The sequence below is a fragment of the Diabrotica undecimpunctata genome, chromosome 9 (assembly GCF_040954645.1).
Source record: "Diabrotica undecimpunctata isolate CICGRU chromosome 9, icDiaUnde3, whole genome shotgun sequence".
NCBI classification, from domain to species: domain Eukaryota; kingdom Metazoa; phylum Arthropoda; class Insecta; order Coleoptera; family Chrysomelidae; genus Diabrotica; species Diabrotica undecimpunctata.
In genome coordinates this window covers 112,456,391-112,477,138 of record NC_092811.1, presented here as the reverse complement: position 1 = coordinate 112,477,138, position 20,748 = coordinate 112,456,391, and the positions used below count along the sequence as shown (strand labels likewise).

At 33.4% G+C, this 20,748-nt stretch overlaps 1 protein-coding gene across 1 annotated transcript in view; it reads left to right on the top strand.

The window, feature by feature from the left end:
• Nucleotides 1-20,748, top strand: part of mfr (ferlin family C2 domain-containing myoferlin misfire) — a 147,316-nt gene that overhangs the window by 20,733 nt on the left and 105,835 nt on the right. The window contains exons 7-8 of the mRNA XM_072545025.1: nt 8,551-8,871; nt 14,832-15,032. Of these exons, the coding sequence (XP_072401126.1) occupies nt 8,551-8,871; nt 14,832-15,032 (522 nt within the window). The remainder of the gene's footprint in view (nt 1-8,550; nt 8,872-14,831; nt 15,033-20,748) is intronic.

The following is a 20,748-nucleotide window of genomic DNA, read 5'->3' as shown; positions in this document are numbered from 1 at the left end:
ATGTCAAGTGAAATATTCTTTCCTTCAATCTTTCGCCACCTTCCTTAAAAATCTCAGCTGGGATACCACTCTCTTCTGCACTTTTGTTATTTTTTATTTCTCTTATTATTTCTTTGACTTCATTCAGAGTTGGTTTCTCGCACGTCCCTTCTTTATCTTCTTGCCAATTCTTATTTTCCTCAAGTTCCTTTTGTTGGTCTGTATTTAATAGATCTTCGAAATATTCCGCCTACCTGTTTAATTTTTCTGTTGTTTCACCTAGAATTAAGCCTTCTTTGTTTTTGCAAAACTGTGGATTATTCTTTGTAGTTTCTCTGGGTTTCTTAACTTCTTGGTAGAAATTCTTTACCCCTTTGTTTATATAGACTTCTTCTGTATTTTTTAATTGATTTTCTCTTTTCTTTTTTCTGCAAATTTGTTTCACTTCCCTTTTTCTTGCCACATAGTTTTCGATCGTATTTTGAGTATTTTCTTTATCTCTTTGTAGTTTTGCCCTGTTTCTTCTTGCCAAAACATTCCTACATTCTTCATCGAACTAGTCTTGGCGTCTTTTTATATGCTCTCTTCCTATACACTTTTCCGCTGCTTCCGACATGGCTGTCTGTATGCCACTCTTCATCTATATCCTGTTTGACTAGATTCTCTGTTTTTTTTTAATTTATTTCTTCCTCTAGTCTGTTCACAACTTGCTTCTCTTGAAGGCGCTCTAATTGGTAATTTAATCTATCTCTAACGGGTTTTGGTATTATATGTAGTTCTTGTTTTATTTTTGCTATTATTAGTGTATGGTCACTGTTGGTATCTGCCCCTCTTTAACTCCTGCAATCGATTATTGCCTTATCATGTTTGCTTTCAATTTGGATATGATCTATCTGATTTTTTATTTTTTCATCGGGAGAAGTCCATGTTACCTTATGAATGTCTTTGTGATCAAACCTTGTGCTAGCTATCTTCATTTTGTTTTCTGTAGCAAATTCTATTAACTTTTTTCTGTTTTTATTTGATTCCTTATGTAAACTTCGTCCCCCTGTTATCCTTCTATATATTTCATCTTTTCCGACTTTCGCATTAATGTCACCAATGATTATCTTTATATCGTATTTCTGTATATTTCCTATTAGGGTGCTTAGCTTTTCATAGAACTCTGTTTTTCTGATTTGTTTGTTTTGGTTTCTAAGTCTTTATCTTCAGTGGGCGCATATACATTAATGGTACTTATCTTCCTATACTTTCTTCTTACTCTCAAGTAACATATTTTGTCTGATATTGGTTGAAAATTTACAACTGCTTTATTTGCTTTCTCTGACACCATGAATCCCACTCCAACACTCTCTTGGTCCCCCACTCTTGGACAGTGTGCTCTTTTCTATTTTTATTATTTCATTTCCCAGTTATTTAGTTTCTTGCAGGTTAAGGATATCTATTGTATATTTTTCCATTATTTGGTCTGTTTCTTAAAGCTCCCTGCTCATAAGTACCTCTCACATTCCAAGTCCCAATTTTTATTTTATTCTTGGATTGTTGCCTTTCTTTTGTGTTTATTTTTCCGTTTTCCATGGTCGTATTCCTTTGCCTGGCTGTTTCAGTATCATATCTACCCGGCTGTTTTTTTTCTACTAGTTTTTTGGCAATTTTTCTAGGTATTTTCTTTTAGTTGATTTTTTTATCCATATCCATTGTTTCTCATTCACGAACAACTTCTTATAGCCTATTTTTATCTGTTTTCCTTTAATTTTTTCTTTCATTGCTATTTTAACTATTTCTTTCTGTGTTTCTTTTTCTTTTGCTGTCAGATCATTATTTATATAGATGCGATCTTTGTGATACTTCAACTTACTTTTCCTATTTAGTATCTCAATTTTATCCGTGAAAGTTTCTGTTTTTAGGGCATAGACTGTTTCTCCTATTTTTGTTGCGTTCCTCAGTTCTTGTGATATGAATGTTTTCATGCTTTCTTTTATTTTTTTATTATTATTTGTATCTATTTTTAAACCCGATATCACGTTTTTTTTTCACGTCGTTTTTTAATTTTCTGTTTTCCTTCTTTATCTCTTGTAGTTGTTATTATTTTCCATTTGTTCTTTTCTTATTTGCTTTGATTCATTCATCATTTCTTCATTTTTTCTATTAGTTGTTGCATCTTTTTAATCATGGCATCCTCTTTCTCTTCCTGTCTTTCCGTGTCACTTTTAGAAGGTGTACCCTTTGTCATTTTACTTCTTCTAAAATATTCATACTGGTGTCTTCTCTTGCGTTTCGTTATTTCAGCTGTATCTATTTCACTTTCTGTTCCTTTGTCACTTCTAATTGTTTTTCTATATTAATTAATCTTTTTAATACAATAACAATTATTATTTATTGTATTAATTTATTTTAATTCTAATCTTAACTTTAATCTAATTTATTCTAAGGCCGGATATGGATTTTTGTAATAAAATTGTGACTTTTATTTTGATATTCAATTTCTTGTCGGCACTAATTACTTTCTTATTGTTAAAATTATTAGGGTAGTTCTATTCTACTTATCTGATGGTTTTTTCTTTATTCACTACTATCACCTCTATGCACTTAACTTTTAACACTTGTTTTTGAAATCTGTTGAATTTTCTAACTTGTAATTCCCCAGTTATATGAAGTTTATTACGAAGCGAACATCAACGAAACTACTGTTGTCACTTACAGGACCGTATCCTACAAAACTTAACATGAAATTGAAAATAACAAAAATAACTTACTTAATTATCCGCAGCCTCTTCTAGTAGAGGTAATAAATTATCTCCATGTTTTTCTTTCTATGGTTTTTCTCATGCTTAAAACCAGCTTAGTCCCGTTTTGTTCATGTCGCTGGCTATTTTTTGGTTTCACTTTCTCTTGGGTCTGCCTCTTTTTATTTTGACTCCAGTTTCGGTTTCCAAGATTACTTTTACCGGATTTACTCCAGTCGTCGGAGACGAAAATGTTTCTCAACCTTTAAAAATAATACGAAAAAGCTGAATTTTGCTAATAATGTCAATTTTGGAACCCCAAAAAAATGCAGAAAGTTTCCCCCCCTCCCTTCGGGTTTTATAATAACCCCCCCCCCCCGTAGTAGGGGAAAACGAAAACGGAAATCGATTTTACCAAGAATCTGTGTGCTATATCCTTTCAATTCTTTTTTTTTCGGTTTGGCATCGGATTGGTTACTGTTCGGGTTATTTTTATTTTCGGTTTTTCATCTGATTCGGTTATTCGGTTCCTATTCATATTCATGTTAGTTTTCTTTTCGGTTCTTGTTCGGATTCAGTTCCTATTCGGGTCTTATTCGGTTTTTGACAGATCTCTGCAGACCAGCGGTATATCCACGACCTGTCGTGGCACCTGTTATTGAGTTTGTGTCTATCGTTGCTGGATGGAGCATATCTATTTTTGCTCGGGCACCAATTTGTAACTCTTAATTTCTACTCGGGCACCAATTTGTAACAAGTAACTCTTTTAGACAACAGACTTAGTGAAACGCAGGTTTAAATTAAAATAGAAATATATTTTGAACTAATAAATAACAAAATAAAGTTATATTTAAATCAATGAAAATAAACGGAAAATCCTGTAAATGCGATCTGGATATACAACTCGGCGACCCACTGTTTATAATCTGCAAAAATTTAATACAATTAATAAAATAGATTCTAAACGAGAATTACAGAAAGACAGGAAAGGACGGGTCAATGGAATAGAGATGGAGCGGGCCGATCAACACTCGGTCCAGCGAGGAGCGGACAGTGACAAATCAATACTTACACGGGAAAGAATAGGTATATCTTGAATCAATACTCAAAGACCGGGTACGGAAGTGCCACTACATCAACACTTTAGTAAAAGCGGTTAAAGAAGAAGGTTGTCTAGCAATATGTAAAAAAGTCCCGCAACAATCAATTATAAACTTGCAACGAATAATTGTATAATAATGTAACAAACAATTTTACATAAGTAAACCTACTTGTATATTAACCGCAATATAATATCTATAGCTTTTATTTTACCACGTAGGGCTGTTTTTTGCCACAAAAACTACGCACACCCTACTTTGGAAAACTTCAGGAACAGGAAGATAAGATGAGATCGCAGGTAGTTTTTCTTAGTTTAACTGCATCTGACTATTAGCGCCAATGTCGCTTAGTCTTTAAAGCCAGTGTTGATGTCTTCATATTCTTCATCCACTATGCGTCACATGGGATTGGGGGTACTGCTTAGATATAATTCCTGTATCTCCATTTAATATTTAATTTAATAGTTCCAATAAAATTTACAAAATTTTAACACTTAAGTACATTTCAAGAAAAATGTTTTTGCCTACCACATTGGGTATCACTGATAGAAGGTTTAAAATAGGGACTGAGCAATCCTTGAGCTGGAGATAGGGTAAGCAAACAAATATAAACGTTTTCTAACTGCGACTCTTGGTTTGGTTGGAGAGCTAAGTAAGTAAGTAAATAAAAGAGGGACTGGATGGGTCTACTACTAAGAGAGAAATCAAAAAAAAAAATACTTACATAGATTTTCTGGGAAATAAAACACAAAGAGGTTCCTAAACTATTTAAATTTGGACGCCATTTAAAAAAATCCTCTTGCTGGATTGAAAGAAAGGCTTTTCTTTCCTAAAAAATATTAAAGGGTGAAAATCTTTTTAAAGGAAATAATTCGACAACTCCTGATTTAGAGAGAAACATTATATATTTATTATTCCTTCACATCAACAGTTATTACAAATAGTATTAACAAAATTTATTAACAAAACTTACAATGGCGCTATTTGTAACGATTTACAACAAGCTTCAGACGTTAGGGACACTTATTATTAAAATGAAAATATCTAGATTTTTCAACGGAGCTTCTTACATTGAGGTTAACCTTCAAATAAAACAATTCAAATTTATGGTAATGTACTAGTTGTCAGAAAAGGATAATACTGACAGTCATATGTCGAAATAAAATATCAAAATTTTTGAAATATTAATTAAATTTTAAAATTAATTGCATTTAAAAGAAGACTAATATGATAATTAGCTAATCCATAAAACGTATATTTTTATTTATTTACAATTTTTTAGTTTGTCATGAAAGCAAATTTTTTATTAATGAAAAATTGTTTATTTTTACTTTGAATAATTTTAAATAAAAAGTACCTGGTATCACTGGCTGATGTATTTCCTTTAAAAAAACAAGTTTGGGGCCAAAATTAAACCAAAACACTGCAAACAACACACAACTGTGTCCCATACAAGCTAGAATTGGTCTGAGGTGACCTTAGAACACAAATTAGACAATTCTTGGGAAGTTGGACACTGGATCGGGCAATCTACAAAACTGGGCTACTCAATTTTTTCATTAAACCATGTGGACCTCTCAAATGGTTTTAAACACCGACTTACAAATCTCTCATATAGAGTACAGCACAGACCATCGGTAATTATTTGAACAAAAACTGCCAGATCGCATTGTCAGCACAACTTCACCTCCTAACTTAAATCATTTTGCCGGCTTTGAAGACTATACCCGAAAGCTATCTCTTCCAAATCTCCATCTCAACTTAACTGTTTTTTTCGTCTCGGTATACTCGACCTTCATAACCTTTTCCGACCAGTTTTCGCTGCAGGCCAATCAGAATTTTGACGCTTTTTATTCGATTATCAACCTTAAGAGCGCTGGGCTTTCAAAATGTTATCTACGTAGTTAAAATTTCTCTTAGATGTGTCGTAAAACACTTGTTTAAACAAAAACTTCAAGGAAATTTTATACATAACAGCCAGGGGCGTATCAAATAAATCTTATATCGCATCATCAATACAAGACTATCATAACTCAAAAAGTTGCTTTTTACAGAATTAACAGTTTAATTTTGCTCTAAAATATAATTTTCAATACCTCTTTTAAAAATAAAGTTATTGAAGTAATTCTTTTTTGTGTGTATTTAATAGTTTTTACTTTTCATATTACTATGTACAAAATATAAATTAAAACTTTGTAAATAATTATTTTCATACAATTTCAACTTGTAATAGTTTTGCACAGGTAAAATTTGATCATTTGAAATCCAGTTTTGACATAATATATACATTACAATACGTTAACAATAACAACACAATAATTTTAGTACACTTTATTAATTTTAAACAAAATAGTAAATACATAATAGTATTTTCATTCCGTATTGGCATGGTCCTCCATCACTTTAGTTGACTTTGCTTTTATGTCCATGTAAAATGTATGATATTCTTTGGGAATGGCCAAATCATTACACAATGAAACTATGTAAGTCAGCCTTTTTCTTAGTTGTTATCGCCGGAGGTACGTTAAAAGCAGGAACAAGACTAATATCAGCCACTGTTTTCTAAGGGCCTCTAACTTTGTCTCTAATTTTTATTTCACAAAATTTTTTGTCATCAAAGTTAGTTTTATAAAATATCGACTCTGGATGGCATTTTTCAAATTTAAAAATTTTTATTTCATTCCAGCAGACCTTTTGCCCTTTTGTGCTGATAGAATAATTTTTACCCATTGCTGCACTAAGATTTTTTAAATCGTAAACGTTTTCAGTCTAGGCTTGGATGATGGAATATGGTTTACCTTTTTTCTTTGCCAGTGCGATAACTGGAACTCATTGAGACGGAACATAGATAGCATTCTTACTTTTTCTTTTTCTGTAGTTGAGTGAACACTATCCCCCCTTGATTTGGGTATGTCCTAATGTTAAATATTTATGGTAGATTGTTGAAATTGGTAATACATTAACAGCATATAAATACATAGCACAAACATATTTGTTTTTGTTCTGTCCAGAGCAGTTATCAGAATAAAATATTGCTGTTTTTTTCTCAACACAATGGTCTTTTAGATAACTAAATACAAAACTACCAATTTCATTTGAACCTCTGTTAGCTATGGCTTCATGCCAAATATACCACATAGCTTCTTTATTTGTAATATTGTAAACAGTAAAATTGAAAGTACTTAGCTTACCTTTATAATAAAATGCTGAAGATTTTCCTAAAGGAGTTGTATACAGCTTGTAAATCATAGACTAAAACAATGCTTTTATCTGGATTTTTTCTTGATTGTTCTACATCATTATGTTTTTCGGTCCTTTCTTGTTGTTTGTGTCTAATGTGAGTTTTATATTCCTCAACCATTAAAATTTTTTCTTCTGGAGAGCTATTTTGATATTTTTGGCATAAATTACATTGATGTTTTTTTTGGTTTGAATAGACCAATGTTGTATTCGGTATTAAATACTTTTGCATAAATATGCTGTTTAGCATAAGGTTCATTTTGTTCCTCACATTTTTCTTTATACAGCCTATATAGAGTAGCCAAATTAAGGCTTCCATCAATGTATTCTCGAGATGTTTTTGCACTTAAATAGTGGGATTCAATTCTTGCAGTTAATTCAATATGCTGCCGGATACCTTTTAATATGGCAGTACTGGTCGATTTTTGATGAACGTGCCTTCCACGCATATCACTTTCAACCATACCTTCTGTATTTAATTTTTTTTAAAGCAGTCCTTACCATCATAGTACTAATAGACAAAGTACTAACAAAAAAGTGTTTACACACTCTAACTTTAGCTCCATTAACAACATAATGAAAGGCAAATTTTTTTGATCTGTTACTTCCTTCTTATATTCGTATTTTGGTTGGCTGATACAATTTACAATAAAATCCTTCTTCCTGGTAATATCATTCAAACAATAAAAACCGGTTAAATTTTTTTCCCTGTCTTGATTATTAATGTTAGAGGTACACTTTAAACGGCAACTATTTCCACATGGTGCTTTACAAGTTTTCTTGTTAACTGGCTTACCTGATGAATTCACATAAGATTGACCTGAATTCAACTTATTTATTTTTATATTTCGCGTCCATTTAGACGTATTACAAATTCTTTTACGTGGCTTTTTCTTCATAACATCATTTGCATAACAATAACAAATTAAAAGTAAAGTATAGAACAATCGAAAACTACACTCACACGACTTGCTAATAATAATACATCATAAACCCTAATGTTAAGCCTAGAAATCTAGTAGCGTTGGAGTTGTGATAGTGGTGCAGAGTTTGCTGGGTACCGTATTGCATGCAATACTATCATACAGATACATCAAAAACCAAAAATGGCAATTTTTGAGTTGTGATAGTCTTGCATTGATGGTGCGATATATTAAATATTCGATAGTTATAAGGAAATTATTTATGCTACAAGATATCAAGTGATGTGATATAATATCTAGACTTTTTTTCTAAAAATCCGAATCAACAATACCCCGAATTGGCGAGCAAAGCTCTTAAATGTTTGGTTCCTTATATCACTCGCAAAAAATCTTTCGCGTCAAAGACGAAAGTTTTAAAAATTAAATTATTGTTTTAAATCAACATGACGTTAATGTTATTCTTTTTACTTAACTGTTGAAAACCTGTTTATTATTCATTCTTTTTTCTCGGTATTTAAATAGTCGCTAGATATAATTTATACAACAGTCATTTTATTATTAATTATTTATAACTCATTTTAGAATAAATTTTTCGATCAAGAAAACATCACCATTTTTGCATGCATATCTGAGTTGACTGCGATCAGTCGAAAATATGCAAAGAAACCTGTTTGTATAAGTATGACGTTTGGAAGTACGCTTCTACAAAAAAGAATACTACCGACAGGTCGAGAAGTAGCTACTAATATTACGGATGAAATGAAACCAACCAAAATTAACAAAAAGTATTATTACCTCGACTATTATAAAGAACAACCATGTTTGTGGATAGTTCAAGATGTACCGTTTTTCAAGAAAAGAGAGTACAATTCGAATATTTTGTTCAAAATTGCGACAGAATTGGTAAGACTGCTATTAATTATTATTACGATGAAAATGTAAGTAAGATATATGAAGTTGTGGGGGAATTATGTTGTGGGATGCAAATGTAAGAAAGATATATGAAGTTGTGGGGGAATTATCTTATGCAAGTAATATACTAGGATGACCCTATAATTAATCTAAATAGCAGATATTACCCTAAGAGTAACCGAGATCATTTTTACATTACTTACGTAGACGACATTGTTATAATAGCTTCTAGCCTAATTCCTGTTCTATCTATGTATGTATCTTCTTCTTCTTCATATGCTGAGCTCGATTATCGAGTGTTGGCTATCAAATTAGCTATAATAATTTTGTTGACGGCAGCTCGGAAAAGAGATGCAGAGGATCTGTTAAACCAATCTCTTAGGTTTCTAAGCCATGACGTTCTTCTTCGACCTGGTGCTCTTCTTCCGTCTACCCTGCCTTGTATTATTAAATGGAGTATATTAAATCTCTCTGGGTGGCGCATAACATGGCCAAAATATTCAAATTTGCGATTTTTAACTGTTTTGACGACTTCCGTAACTTTTCTCATTATGCAAAACAACTTCGTTACGAACTCTATTCACCCAACTTATTCGTAGGATTCTCCGATACACCCAGATTTCAAAGGCTTCCAGTTTCTTGAGAAGTGTATCCGTCAAAGTCCAACCTTCGACACCATACAAAAGAGTAGAGAACACATAACATCTCACTAATCTTATTTTCAGACTTAAAGTAATATTGTTTCCACATAACAGTTTCTCCATCTTAAAGTATCATCTTATGTATGTATGTTGTAACGAAAATATTTTGCCTACCATAGGGTAAGATTTTATGGGGTAGAAAATTGGGGACTAAAATTATGGGGGTGTAGATTGGGCAAGCGAAATAATCGATACTTGTGCAGACGGCACTCAGGGGTTAATTGGAGAGCTGGGGTCGTGGATAAGTTGAATGACAAGTGGTCGGATTGGGGTAACTACCAAAAAATGAAACAAAGGGGTACTTACATGAATCCCATGGGACAAATGAACAAATAAAGACAACAAGAAAAAGACTTCTAGCTACTTGAAAGGAGGACGCCGCTTCGAAGAATCCTAAACTTACTGGATTTAGGAAAAATATCCCTAAAATAAAAAACACATCAAAGGGTTAGGAAATTATTCTAAAATAAAGCAAAACTTACATATATCCTATCTGTTTACAAACTCACAAGTGGGAATTGCTACAAAACTTACAAAACTGTTATTAGGTTATTTATAACTGGCAGAAATAGATTATCAAAATTAAAGATATCTTTAAAAGGTATACCTCTTTACAACCAACTCTACCTCAAACAACCTAGTTTCAGAATTTCAAAGCTCCTCGTAAATATATTACTTCTATAAATCGAATACGCTTTGGACATGCATGCTACCCATGCCATTTATTTAAAATTAAAGTCATCGATGATGATAGTTGCAAACATTGCGGCAAGCTAGGTGACCTCGATCACATCTTCTTTGAATGTCCTAAATTTATTCAGCATTCAAACTCCCTGTATACAAAATTAACTAAATGCAATACATACGCTCCACATAATATACAGTCCTTGTTAGCCATAGGTTCTGTAACAATATATAATTTAATTATAGAATTTTTGTCAGACACATGCATAGCTTTATAAATCTGGTACTCGTTCATGAAAATTTTCATAAGCGTGTATAGGATTAGACTTGTACCCTTTGTTTATCCTATATGTAACAATACCTTATCCGTGGTCCAGTATTGTTTGTCGGTTAAAATAAATGTCTTGACGGACCCCTAGACGAGAAGCGAGTGTCCTTGTATTTTCCTTCGACGTCTGTATAATGTCACAACAATTTAAAGGCTAGCTGTCATATGTCAATATTTAATTTAACAGATAAAATCAAAATGACAGCATAGCCACACCCTAAGATTTACAAATTATTAAAACCTTTTATTTATATTATTTAATTATGAAAGCAATTATTAGAAAAAAAAAATTTATTTTGAAACTTTAAACACGAAAAACGTTACCTTTATTTTCACTACAACAAGCACAACAATTTCTGGGGGTTAAACGGAATTATTGGAATTTCTGCTATACAAAAGGGGCTGCCTCACTTCAAACTGGTCTGAGAAGACGACCAGAGACAAATAAAAATGAGGTTGGAACCAACTCACCGGCACGTGGGGCACAACCTATACGCTGCTTTATATATTTTCAATGTTCTGGTACACTGCACAAATCCCTTAAATATTTAACAAAGATAGTGGTTACTCTATCCTAATCTGCCATATTACAGAGAGTAAATTTCCACTAAATTTCTACAAATTCACCGGTTCTTGGTGAGTTTCAATACAGCGTCTGCCTCACTTGGTTATCCTTCTCAACTTGAACTCCTGACCTTCTACCGATCTGTCTCTAACCCGAATTTCCCCTCCATCCTCCTTGCCCGTTCATATCATGAAACCAACTCAAATTCGTTAGACTTACGAATCGTGAAAATAACCTTGGATCTATTTCCGTTGCAAACAGATAAATACATACATCCAATATCGTACAGGGGCATCTTTAGAAATTTTTAAACTAAAAAATTTATTATGCAAATTTTTAAACCATAAAAATTTATTATGCTACAATGTAAAAAAACCTAAATTGTCCATTGGTTAGCGTAAGGCACCGTAAGTTTTTGCGACTCTTCTCTATCTTATATCATTTTGATTTAGGTTTTGGTAATTCTCTTTATATTGTTGATCCTTGTGCTGGATGGCTTCCGCATCTTCTGAACGCTTCGTGTCTCAGAAGTCATTCCACTATCCTTATTGTCTACAACTCATTCGTTATTCTACCAATATATACAGCATTACATCAATGTAATTATTGTACTGCATTATTGCCATATCATTCTTTTTAATCATTGTGAGTGTTTGAGTACCATGGGTTAGAATTTTTGTGATACATTGATGAAAACTTTTCTTTTCAGGCATACGTGAGTATCAGACTTCAATATGTAGGTGAAGGGGAGGCACATGTGGACAGAGACACACGTGGACAGTTGATTTTTTTCTGTCTAGATTTCTTTTCGAGTGGTTCTAATTCACTATGCCAAGAAATAAATTCAATATCAGTTGTCATTTGTTTGTGTCACGAGGTTGTGTTACTTTTGCCGCGTAAAAATAAAAATAAACAGTTTTTTGGAGATTGTAATATTATTTAGTGACATACTGTGTTTCCTTGTAAAGTGCATCGTATTTTGAATATTGTCATATTTGATATCAGGTAAGTTTCTACAGTTTTGTTCTAGTCATAACCTAAAAACAGATATCCGGTACTTTTGAAAAACTACGCATACGGAGCAGATGTGGACACCATACAGGAGAATAAGTGGACAGTGTCCACTTGTACCCCGTAGATTCTTTCAAAACAAAGCAACCAAAAATATTTTTTTTTGCCTTACTGTTCGAAAGAATCTACATCAGAAAAACTGATAGAAGTAATATTCCTGAATACGTAGTAGTTCAGGTCATTTGCGATATAAAAAATGTTAACGGATCAATCAGAAACGTAGCAGAGAGATATGGATTGAAGATGTCCATATTATATAAAAGATAAAAAAACTGAATCAAAAAAATATAAATGATACAGAAATACCCGAAATAAAGTTTTCATCAAAATAAAACACAGCAGATTATTTTAAATGAAGAAGAGAACAGTCTAATAAATTATATTCTTCAATCTTCTAAGTTACAGTATGGATTAAATTACTTTTAAATTCGAACATTGGCATATGAGTATAACTCTGATGCTTAAAAAACATGTGCCAAAGTCTTGGTCGGAAAAGTACTTTGCTGGAATTAAGTGGATGAAAGGTTTTATGAAGCATCACAATAATTTATCTTTGCGAAAACCGAAGTCTACGAGTCTAGTCGGAAACATCAGTTTTAATAAAGTTAACGTAGACATGTTTTTTGATAACCTAAAGACTGTTTATAAAACGTACAAATTTACTAGTGATAGAATTGTGAACGTAGATGAAAGCGGAGTGAACACTGTTCTGCAAATAAATGCCAAAAGTGGTCGCAAAAAAGGGCTGTTAGCAAGTGTTAAAGACTTAGTCTGACTGGAGCTCCAGAAGGCAGCATTGGTATTGCTTCTCAAAGTGGTTGGACGACCAACGAGGAATTCCTCCAAGTTGTAAAGCATACCAAAGGACCTGAGAATAAGTTCTAAGAAAGAAACAAAGAAAAAAATTTCAAACATTCTGACCGCTACACCAGAAAAAAATAGATTAGAAAATAAAATAAGAGAAAAAGAGAAAAAAGAGAAATGGGCTCAGGAAAGAAACACAAGCAATATAGAAGAGAAAAAATTCAAATCCCATATTCGCAAAGTTTTTGATGAGGAGACATCAGAAAGCGAAATTGAGAATTATTGCGAGGAATCAGATGATAGTCTTATGGAAGTTGAGACTAATGATTTTAAAGATTTTGGAATGGATCTTACAAATATCCAGCAAAGCGATTTTGTTTTCATTAAATTTGCTACAAAAAAACACTTAAATTCTTTGTTGGTCACATTGAAAAGGAGCTAGAAGAGTCAGAATTTTTAGTAAATTTTTAAAAAAAATTTGTATTTTCAGATCAGAAGAATGAGAGTCATATTTCTGCAAACGATATTGTGAGAAAATGGCCAGCTCCCGAAAAAAAAAAAAAAAAAAATTGGGACAGCATAATCCAGCTCCTTTTTAGGTTTCCGTTAATTTTCATGGGTATAATATGGGATAATTCAATGTATTATGTTAAATAAATATTCAAAATTGCCCTTATAAAAAAATGTTACTATTTTATTTCAGTCAAAACCTGTGTCCATATGTGCCCCTTAGAAAATATTGTCTTGTCCACATGTGCCTCCCTTAGGGGTACATGTGGACTAATTAAATCTACTTGGAATTTAATGCACGTGCCTTAAATAATTTAATTACTGCCAAATTTAAATGTACACAAAGACACACAAATATGTGAATCTTATGTATATTAAAGAAGCCGATACTTAACAATGAATCTTATTTTTCAGTATAACTTTTTTTGAAATGTGTCCACATGTGCCCCCCTCTCCCTTCTTTAATTTTTAAAATTCTGCCCAAGTAAGACCTATTCTTCTTTGAACTTTATGTGTTTGATTATGTATTTTGATACCTTTCTCAGGCCCCAAATACTTATACTTAATTACCTGACTGGTGTTAATGTTATTTATTTGTAGAATATCATTAGCCACTGGCCACTTAATCTTTATATGATTTTTTCAACTCTTTAAACATATATTGTGCTGCTGAATATTGAAGATCGCAACACATATTCGGAAAACATATGTAAGCCAACATTTCCCCGTCGATGTTGAACCCAGCTAACACCTTTCTTTGTAATTTAGTATATTGAGCATATCTCGCAGGAGGCCACAAATATTTTGGGCAGAGTGTATTACCCTGTCTTTCCTCTCTGTCTATATTAAATTTGTTTGTTAGGTTAGGTGGGGTTCAATATCAAAGGGCGCTTAACGAAGCTGCTATTCAGTTCTATCTTTAGCCCAGACTTTTAAACAAAGTTACACTTGTACTAAGTCAGAGAAGACAAAGAATTTTTCATTGTTGCACCACCTGGTAAGGATATTTAATATTCTTTGGAGTGTGCTGGAGAGAACATTACCATATTTTCCCTTATACCACAATTACTAGATCATGCGCATAGGCCTGCACTTCTCTAAGGCCTGAGTTAAGAAGCGAGATCAAGTCAACCACCAGGAGTGACCACAGAAGGGAAGAAAGTAATCCTCATTGTGATCCAAATTTAAATCTCCTTTCAATTTGGATCAATATATAGGTTTTTTGGTTGTCTATTTCAAAAACAATTAAAATATACAGGACAAATAATTAAAATGTTTAACTTGGTAGGAAATAAAATTGGGCAAAATAGAAGAGATTCTTAAAAACGGGATTGCTGAGATGTATGGTACAATTATTAAGCAAATTTTAGATGCAAAAGATTTTATTGAATCAAGTGGAAGCAAATACATAGACATCGTTAGTTCCTACAAAGTAAATTACAATACCAAACTGGACATCGAACGAAGAAAGATGTGTATCCGAGAAATGGTTTGTATCCCTATATAATCCCTTTATAGCGTTTATCTCCAATTTTTTGTTTGTTTTTTATTTGCAATACTTAACGCCAGATTAAGCTCTACTTCTTCTTATTTTTTCTGCTCTTTCGATCCATGGAGTCAAAAGAATCCATACGTGACATGATTCTTTTTTATAAGAAGCAATACCTTAAATACCCTGCTGAAAAGGAAACGATATTTTCAGTTTATGTGTTGGTATTGTTCCTTTCCTTTTCATCCTCTTTCTAGCTTTTACTAAATCATAGAACGCCTAGTCGTATAGCGTTTTTAGCATCAGTAGAAAAAAATACTTAATAAAAAACAGTATATTGCTTTGTAGTTAGGGTCAGACTCGTAAAGGCATAATATAAAATGAAGAGATCATCATCATATAACGGGGGTCCTACGGCGATTGCCACTTCCCGCATTTTAGCCTCCATCTTTTCCTATCTCTCCAATCTCCCTCTTCTAGGCCTCTAGATTGCATTGTTTTTGTAATTTCTCTTCTCCAGGAATTTGGTGGTCTTCCCCTTTTCCTTCTTTCTGGCGGAACATACATTAGGGCTTTCTTTGGCCACCGCTCCTCCTCCATTCTCATCACGTGACCATACCATTGTAATTGCCTTCCTTGTATTCTATCTGAAAGAGTATCTCTAATTCCTGTACGGTTTCGTATTTCCTCATTCCTGATTCTTTCCATTCTCGATACTCGACATGACCTTTTAAGATAATCCATTTCCACAACGTCTACTTTATCTCGTTCATTCTTTGTCATCGTCCAACATTCGGCACCATATGTGGTAATTGGTTCTACAATTGCTCTGTATACGCGAAGTTTGGTATGAATCTTTATTTTATTAGACCACAGTAATGAATTCAGTATTCGAATGCATTTTTTCCCTTGGGCTATTCGGTTTTGTACATCTATCTTAAATCTGCCCTCTGCTGATATGATGCTTCCTAGATATTTATACTGGTTGCAGCCTTTTATGACTGCGTTTTCAAGCCTCAGATCTGTGGTATTTCCTCCAATTTTTAAATATTCTGTTTTGCTTATGTTTACAGTAAGCCCCCATTTGGCATATTCCTCAAATAATTTTTGATTCATATAATTTATATCTTCCTCATCGGTTGCAACCACCACCTGATCATCTGCAAACAACAATGTATACAGAGTTTCTTGTCCCACTTCGATGCCCATAAATCTACATTTATTTCTCCAATTCCTCAATGCTTCTTGGACGTATATTTTAAAGAGTGTCGGTGACAAACAGCATCCTTGCTTTAGGCCTTTAGTGACTTTAAATTCATTTGAGGTTCTGGTTCCAATTTTTATACAACTAACTGCATTTTCGTTCAATTTATATATCGCTCGGATATACGTCGAATCCAATCCGGACCTTTCGAGGACCTCAAACATTTTCTTTAACGGGACACTATCATATGCTTTCTCAAGGTCTATAAATACCAAATGGGTCTCTCTACTTCTTTCGACACGCTTTTCAATTATATGTCGTAGGATAAATATATTATCAAGGCAGGATCTCCCGGTACGAAAGCCGCTTTGTTCTTCAATATCTTGTATCTGTCTTTTAACCCTCTTCTTGAATATTCTGCCGTACAACCGGCCCACAGAGCTCGTCACATTAATACCTCTATAATTGGAACAGTCTCTTTTATTCCCTCTCTTATATATGGAGCTTATATAAGATTTATTCCAATCTTTAGGAATTTCCTGGTCTCCACACATACATTTATTGAAAAGGTCTACTATTAATTCTAAAAGTGCAGTCGGCCCATATTTAACCAGCTCTATGGGAATGTCTCCAGGCCCTGCGGCTTTTCCGTTTTTAACCTCTTTTAAGGTTTCCGTCAATTCAGATAATGTTATTATAGGGATTTCCTGTCTTTCGTCTCTGTTGCCTATTAATTCCCTTATCTTTTCCCATCTGTACTCTACTCTATCCTCTTTCAGCAGTTTCGTATAATATTCTTCCCATTCATTTAACTTTATGAGAAAAATGTTGTCTTCATTTTTCTCATTTTTCCTAAACTGCTTTAATGTTTTCCAAGCTTGTGCCACTTTTGTTCCACCCATAAATCTGTCCAGTTCATCACACTTAGCCTTCCAGTTTATATGTTTCGCCATATTCACATCTTTTTTAACTTCTCTATTCCATTTAGCGTATATTTCTCTGTCTTGAGGATCTTTGGATTGAAGCCATATGTGATATGCTTGTTTTTTCTTGAGAATGAAGAGATCTATGACATTATTTGATTTTTGGTTCCATGAAATGTCTTTAAAAGGTGTAAAAAGGCATCTACATGGCATAAGAGCATACTCCGAATAAAGAAGAGATCATAGGTCTAAATAAAAAATCAAAAACTAAATATGAGATTAAAATGTGATAACTAGATATTACTTTAACTCTAGCTATATATATATATATATATATATATATATATATATATATATATATATATATATATATATATATATATATATATATATATATATATGAGCATATATATATATAGCCATAGAATGGTAAGAGCCAAACTAAAATTAGGTTCAATAACAGAAAGATCCAAAATGATTATAAAGAAAGCCAACCCGATATGGAACGATCAAACGAATTTAAATAAATACCAAGACAACATCAATAAAACCCTACAACAAAATGAATTCATAAATAATGTAAATACCCTAAACGAAAATATCGTAAAAGCTATTCAAGAGGCTCAAGTAAAATGCTGCCCTAAAAGACGCCAAGACGAAAAAATAACCATTGAAACAAAGCAACTAATGGAAACTAGAAGAGAAATCAAAGAAAACAAAAGCATTGACAAAGACAAACTGTGAAAAATTAATAAAGAAGTATCAAAAGCTGTACGGAAAGATTTAAGAAAATTTAAGAATGAAAAGTTCCACCGAACTATAGAAGAGAATAAAAGTCTGAATGTCCTGAGAAGACGGCTGCAATGGAAAATGTGAAATACACAAACTAAAAAACAAAGGAATCCCCATATATCAAATAGAGAAAAACTACCTTCTATCAAGGGCTATACACAAGTCAAAGAGAAGACCAAACAAACTTGGAAACCGCCGCATCACGCAAAATCATTAACCAGGGTTCAGAGCTCATGCTAGAGATCACACTAAGCGAAATGGCACCAGGAGAAGATGGAGTCATAATAGAAGCTATAGAGATGAGTGGACGTGCCCTTCTCAACCAAATAAAAATTTTGTTTAACCTTTGTCTTACAGATTTTTGCATACCAGAAACAGGGAACAATGCAGTAACAATTTTACTACACAAGAAAGGAGACAAGGCGCACCTAGAAAACTATAGACCAATCAGCTTATTAAACCACATCTATAAAATGTTTACCCAAATAATTACTACAATACAAGAAAAAAGTTGGATTTCTACCAGCCCCGAGAACAAGCTGGCTTCCACTCAAAATTCGGAACAAACGGTCAGCTACAAACAGTAAGAACCTTCATAAAAAAAACGGTAGAATATAACAGATCACTGGTACTTATCTTCGTAGACTTTCACAAAGCCTTAGATACCGTGGAATTAGACAGCATTATAAATTATAACTGCTCTGAACAATAGTAGAATAAACTTTGATCAAATAAAAGGCAGATATCGAGCACAGTTTTATTAATTAAATCTTGCCCAAGTACTTTCGCTTCCTAGAGCATCTTCAGGGGCATTTCGTCAATTTTGGCCTAATATCTAACAATTAAAGAATGTCATAAACATAAAATTGTACATCACACTACACTACATAAGGACAAACACTTTAATTTTTTTTTTTAAAATAGGCGAAGCTACATTGTGGTCGGCATCATTCTCTCTCCTGATGCCGACCACAATTTTTGTCCTTGTGTAGTGTAGCGTGATGTACAATTTTATGTTTATGAGATTCTTTAATTGTTTAATAGGCCTAAATTGACAAAATGCCCCTGAAGATGCTCTAGGAAACGAAAGTACTTGGGCAAGATTTCATTAATAAACTGTGCTCGATATCTGCCTTTAATTTGATCAAAGTTCACTTATTCGAGCATTCAACCTTATATCAACTTAATAATAGAATAGACTACCGGCTTGCAAAGTTAGTACAAACATTGTACCAAAACGCCGCAAGGCGTGTAAAACTACATGATACCACCAGAGAAATTCATATAAAGCGAGGTGTGAAACAGTGCGATACTCTCACCTAAATTATTTGTAACGGTACTCGAATATGCCTTTAAAATGCTAAAGTGGGAAAATAGAGGAATAAAAATAGACGGGGAAATGCTCAGTCATCTGCGTTTTGCCGACAATATAGTACTTATTACCGAAGATCTGCATGAAACACAACAAATGCTACAAGAATTAAAAAAGGTATCTTCAACAATATGTCTAAAAGTGAACATCAGTAAGACCAAATTTATGACAAATTTGGTTCCCAGCGAACACTTACCATTCCAAAATCAAGTGGTAGAATTAACAGAAAAGTACATATTATCTCGGTCATGAAATCAGAATAAGCAAGGATAATCAGACCTGTAAATTTCAACGACGAATACCACTTGCTTGGGCAGCGTATGGTTCACTAAAAGACATCTTTAAGAACAACATCCCGATAGCTATAAAACGGAAGACATTTGACCAATGCGTTCTTCCTATAATGACATACGGAGCAGAAACTCTCACTCTCACAAAAACAACAGCATTAAAAATGCAAGTGGCACAAAGGCGCATGGAAAGATCGAATCTCGGCGTGACAAAAAAAAAATATGGAACCAAGACCTAAGGAAAAGAACAGGTATCACTGATGTCGTCGAACGTATAGCCAAGCTGAAATGAAATTGGGCAGATCACATAGCGAGACTAAAATCAAGATGGACCAGAAAACTAATTGACTGGCGCCCAAGAGAAGACAAACGAACAAGAAATGGCAACAAGACACTTCTTCTTTAAGTGCCGTCTCCCGATCGGAGGTTGGATATCATCATCACTATCCTTACTCTATCTACTGCTGCTTTGAAGAGTTCTATAGAACTGCATTTAAACCAGTCCCTTAAATTCTTCAACCATGACACTCCTCTTCTTCCTATACTCCTTCCTCCTCTTATCTTTCCCTGTATTATTAGCCTTAGCAGTTCATATTGCTGTCCCCTCATTACGTGTCCCAGATATTGTAACTTTCTTATTTTTATTGTGTTTATTATTTCACATTCTTTGCCCATTTCGCGCAATACTTCCGTGTTAGTTTTCTTCTGTGTCAAGCATCCTCCTGTAACACCACATTTCAAAGGACTGTAACTTATTTATGTGTTCTTGCTTTAATGTCCAGCTTTCAAGTCCATATTGCAGTATCGAAAACACGTAGCATGTCAGTGCTCTTACTCTCAGTTCTAATCGAAGGTCTTTGTTGCAGAGAATCGTTTTCATTTTTACAAACGCATTTCTTGTTATTTCTATCCTTGCTCTTATTTCGGTTGTTTGATCATTATTGTCTGAAATCCAGGTTCCTAGGTATTTGTATTTATCAACCCTTTCTATCGGTACATTTCCCAAATGTATTTTTGTTGGTATATTTGTTTTCTTTGTTTTTATCATGTATTTTGTCTTTTGACGTGACAACGTCTTAAATTAGGTTGTGGCTCGGAGTCATTCATGAAAAAGTGTAACGCCCGCTCACGTCTG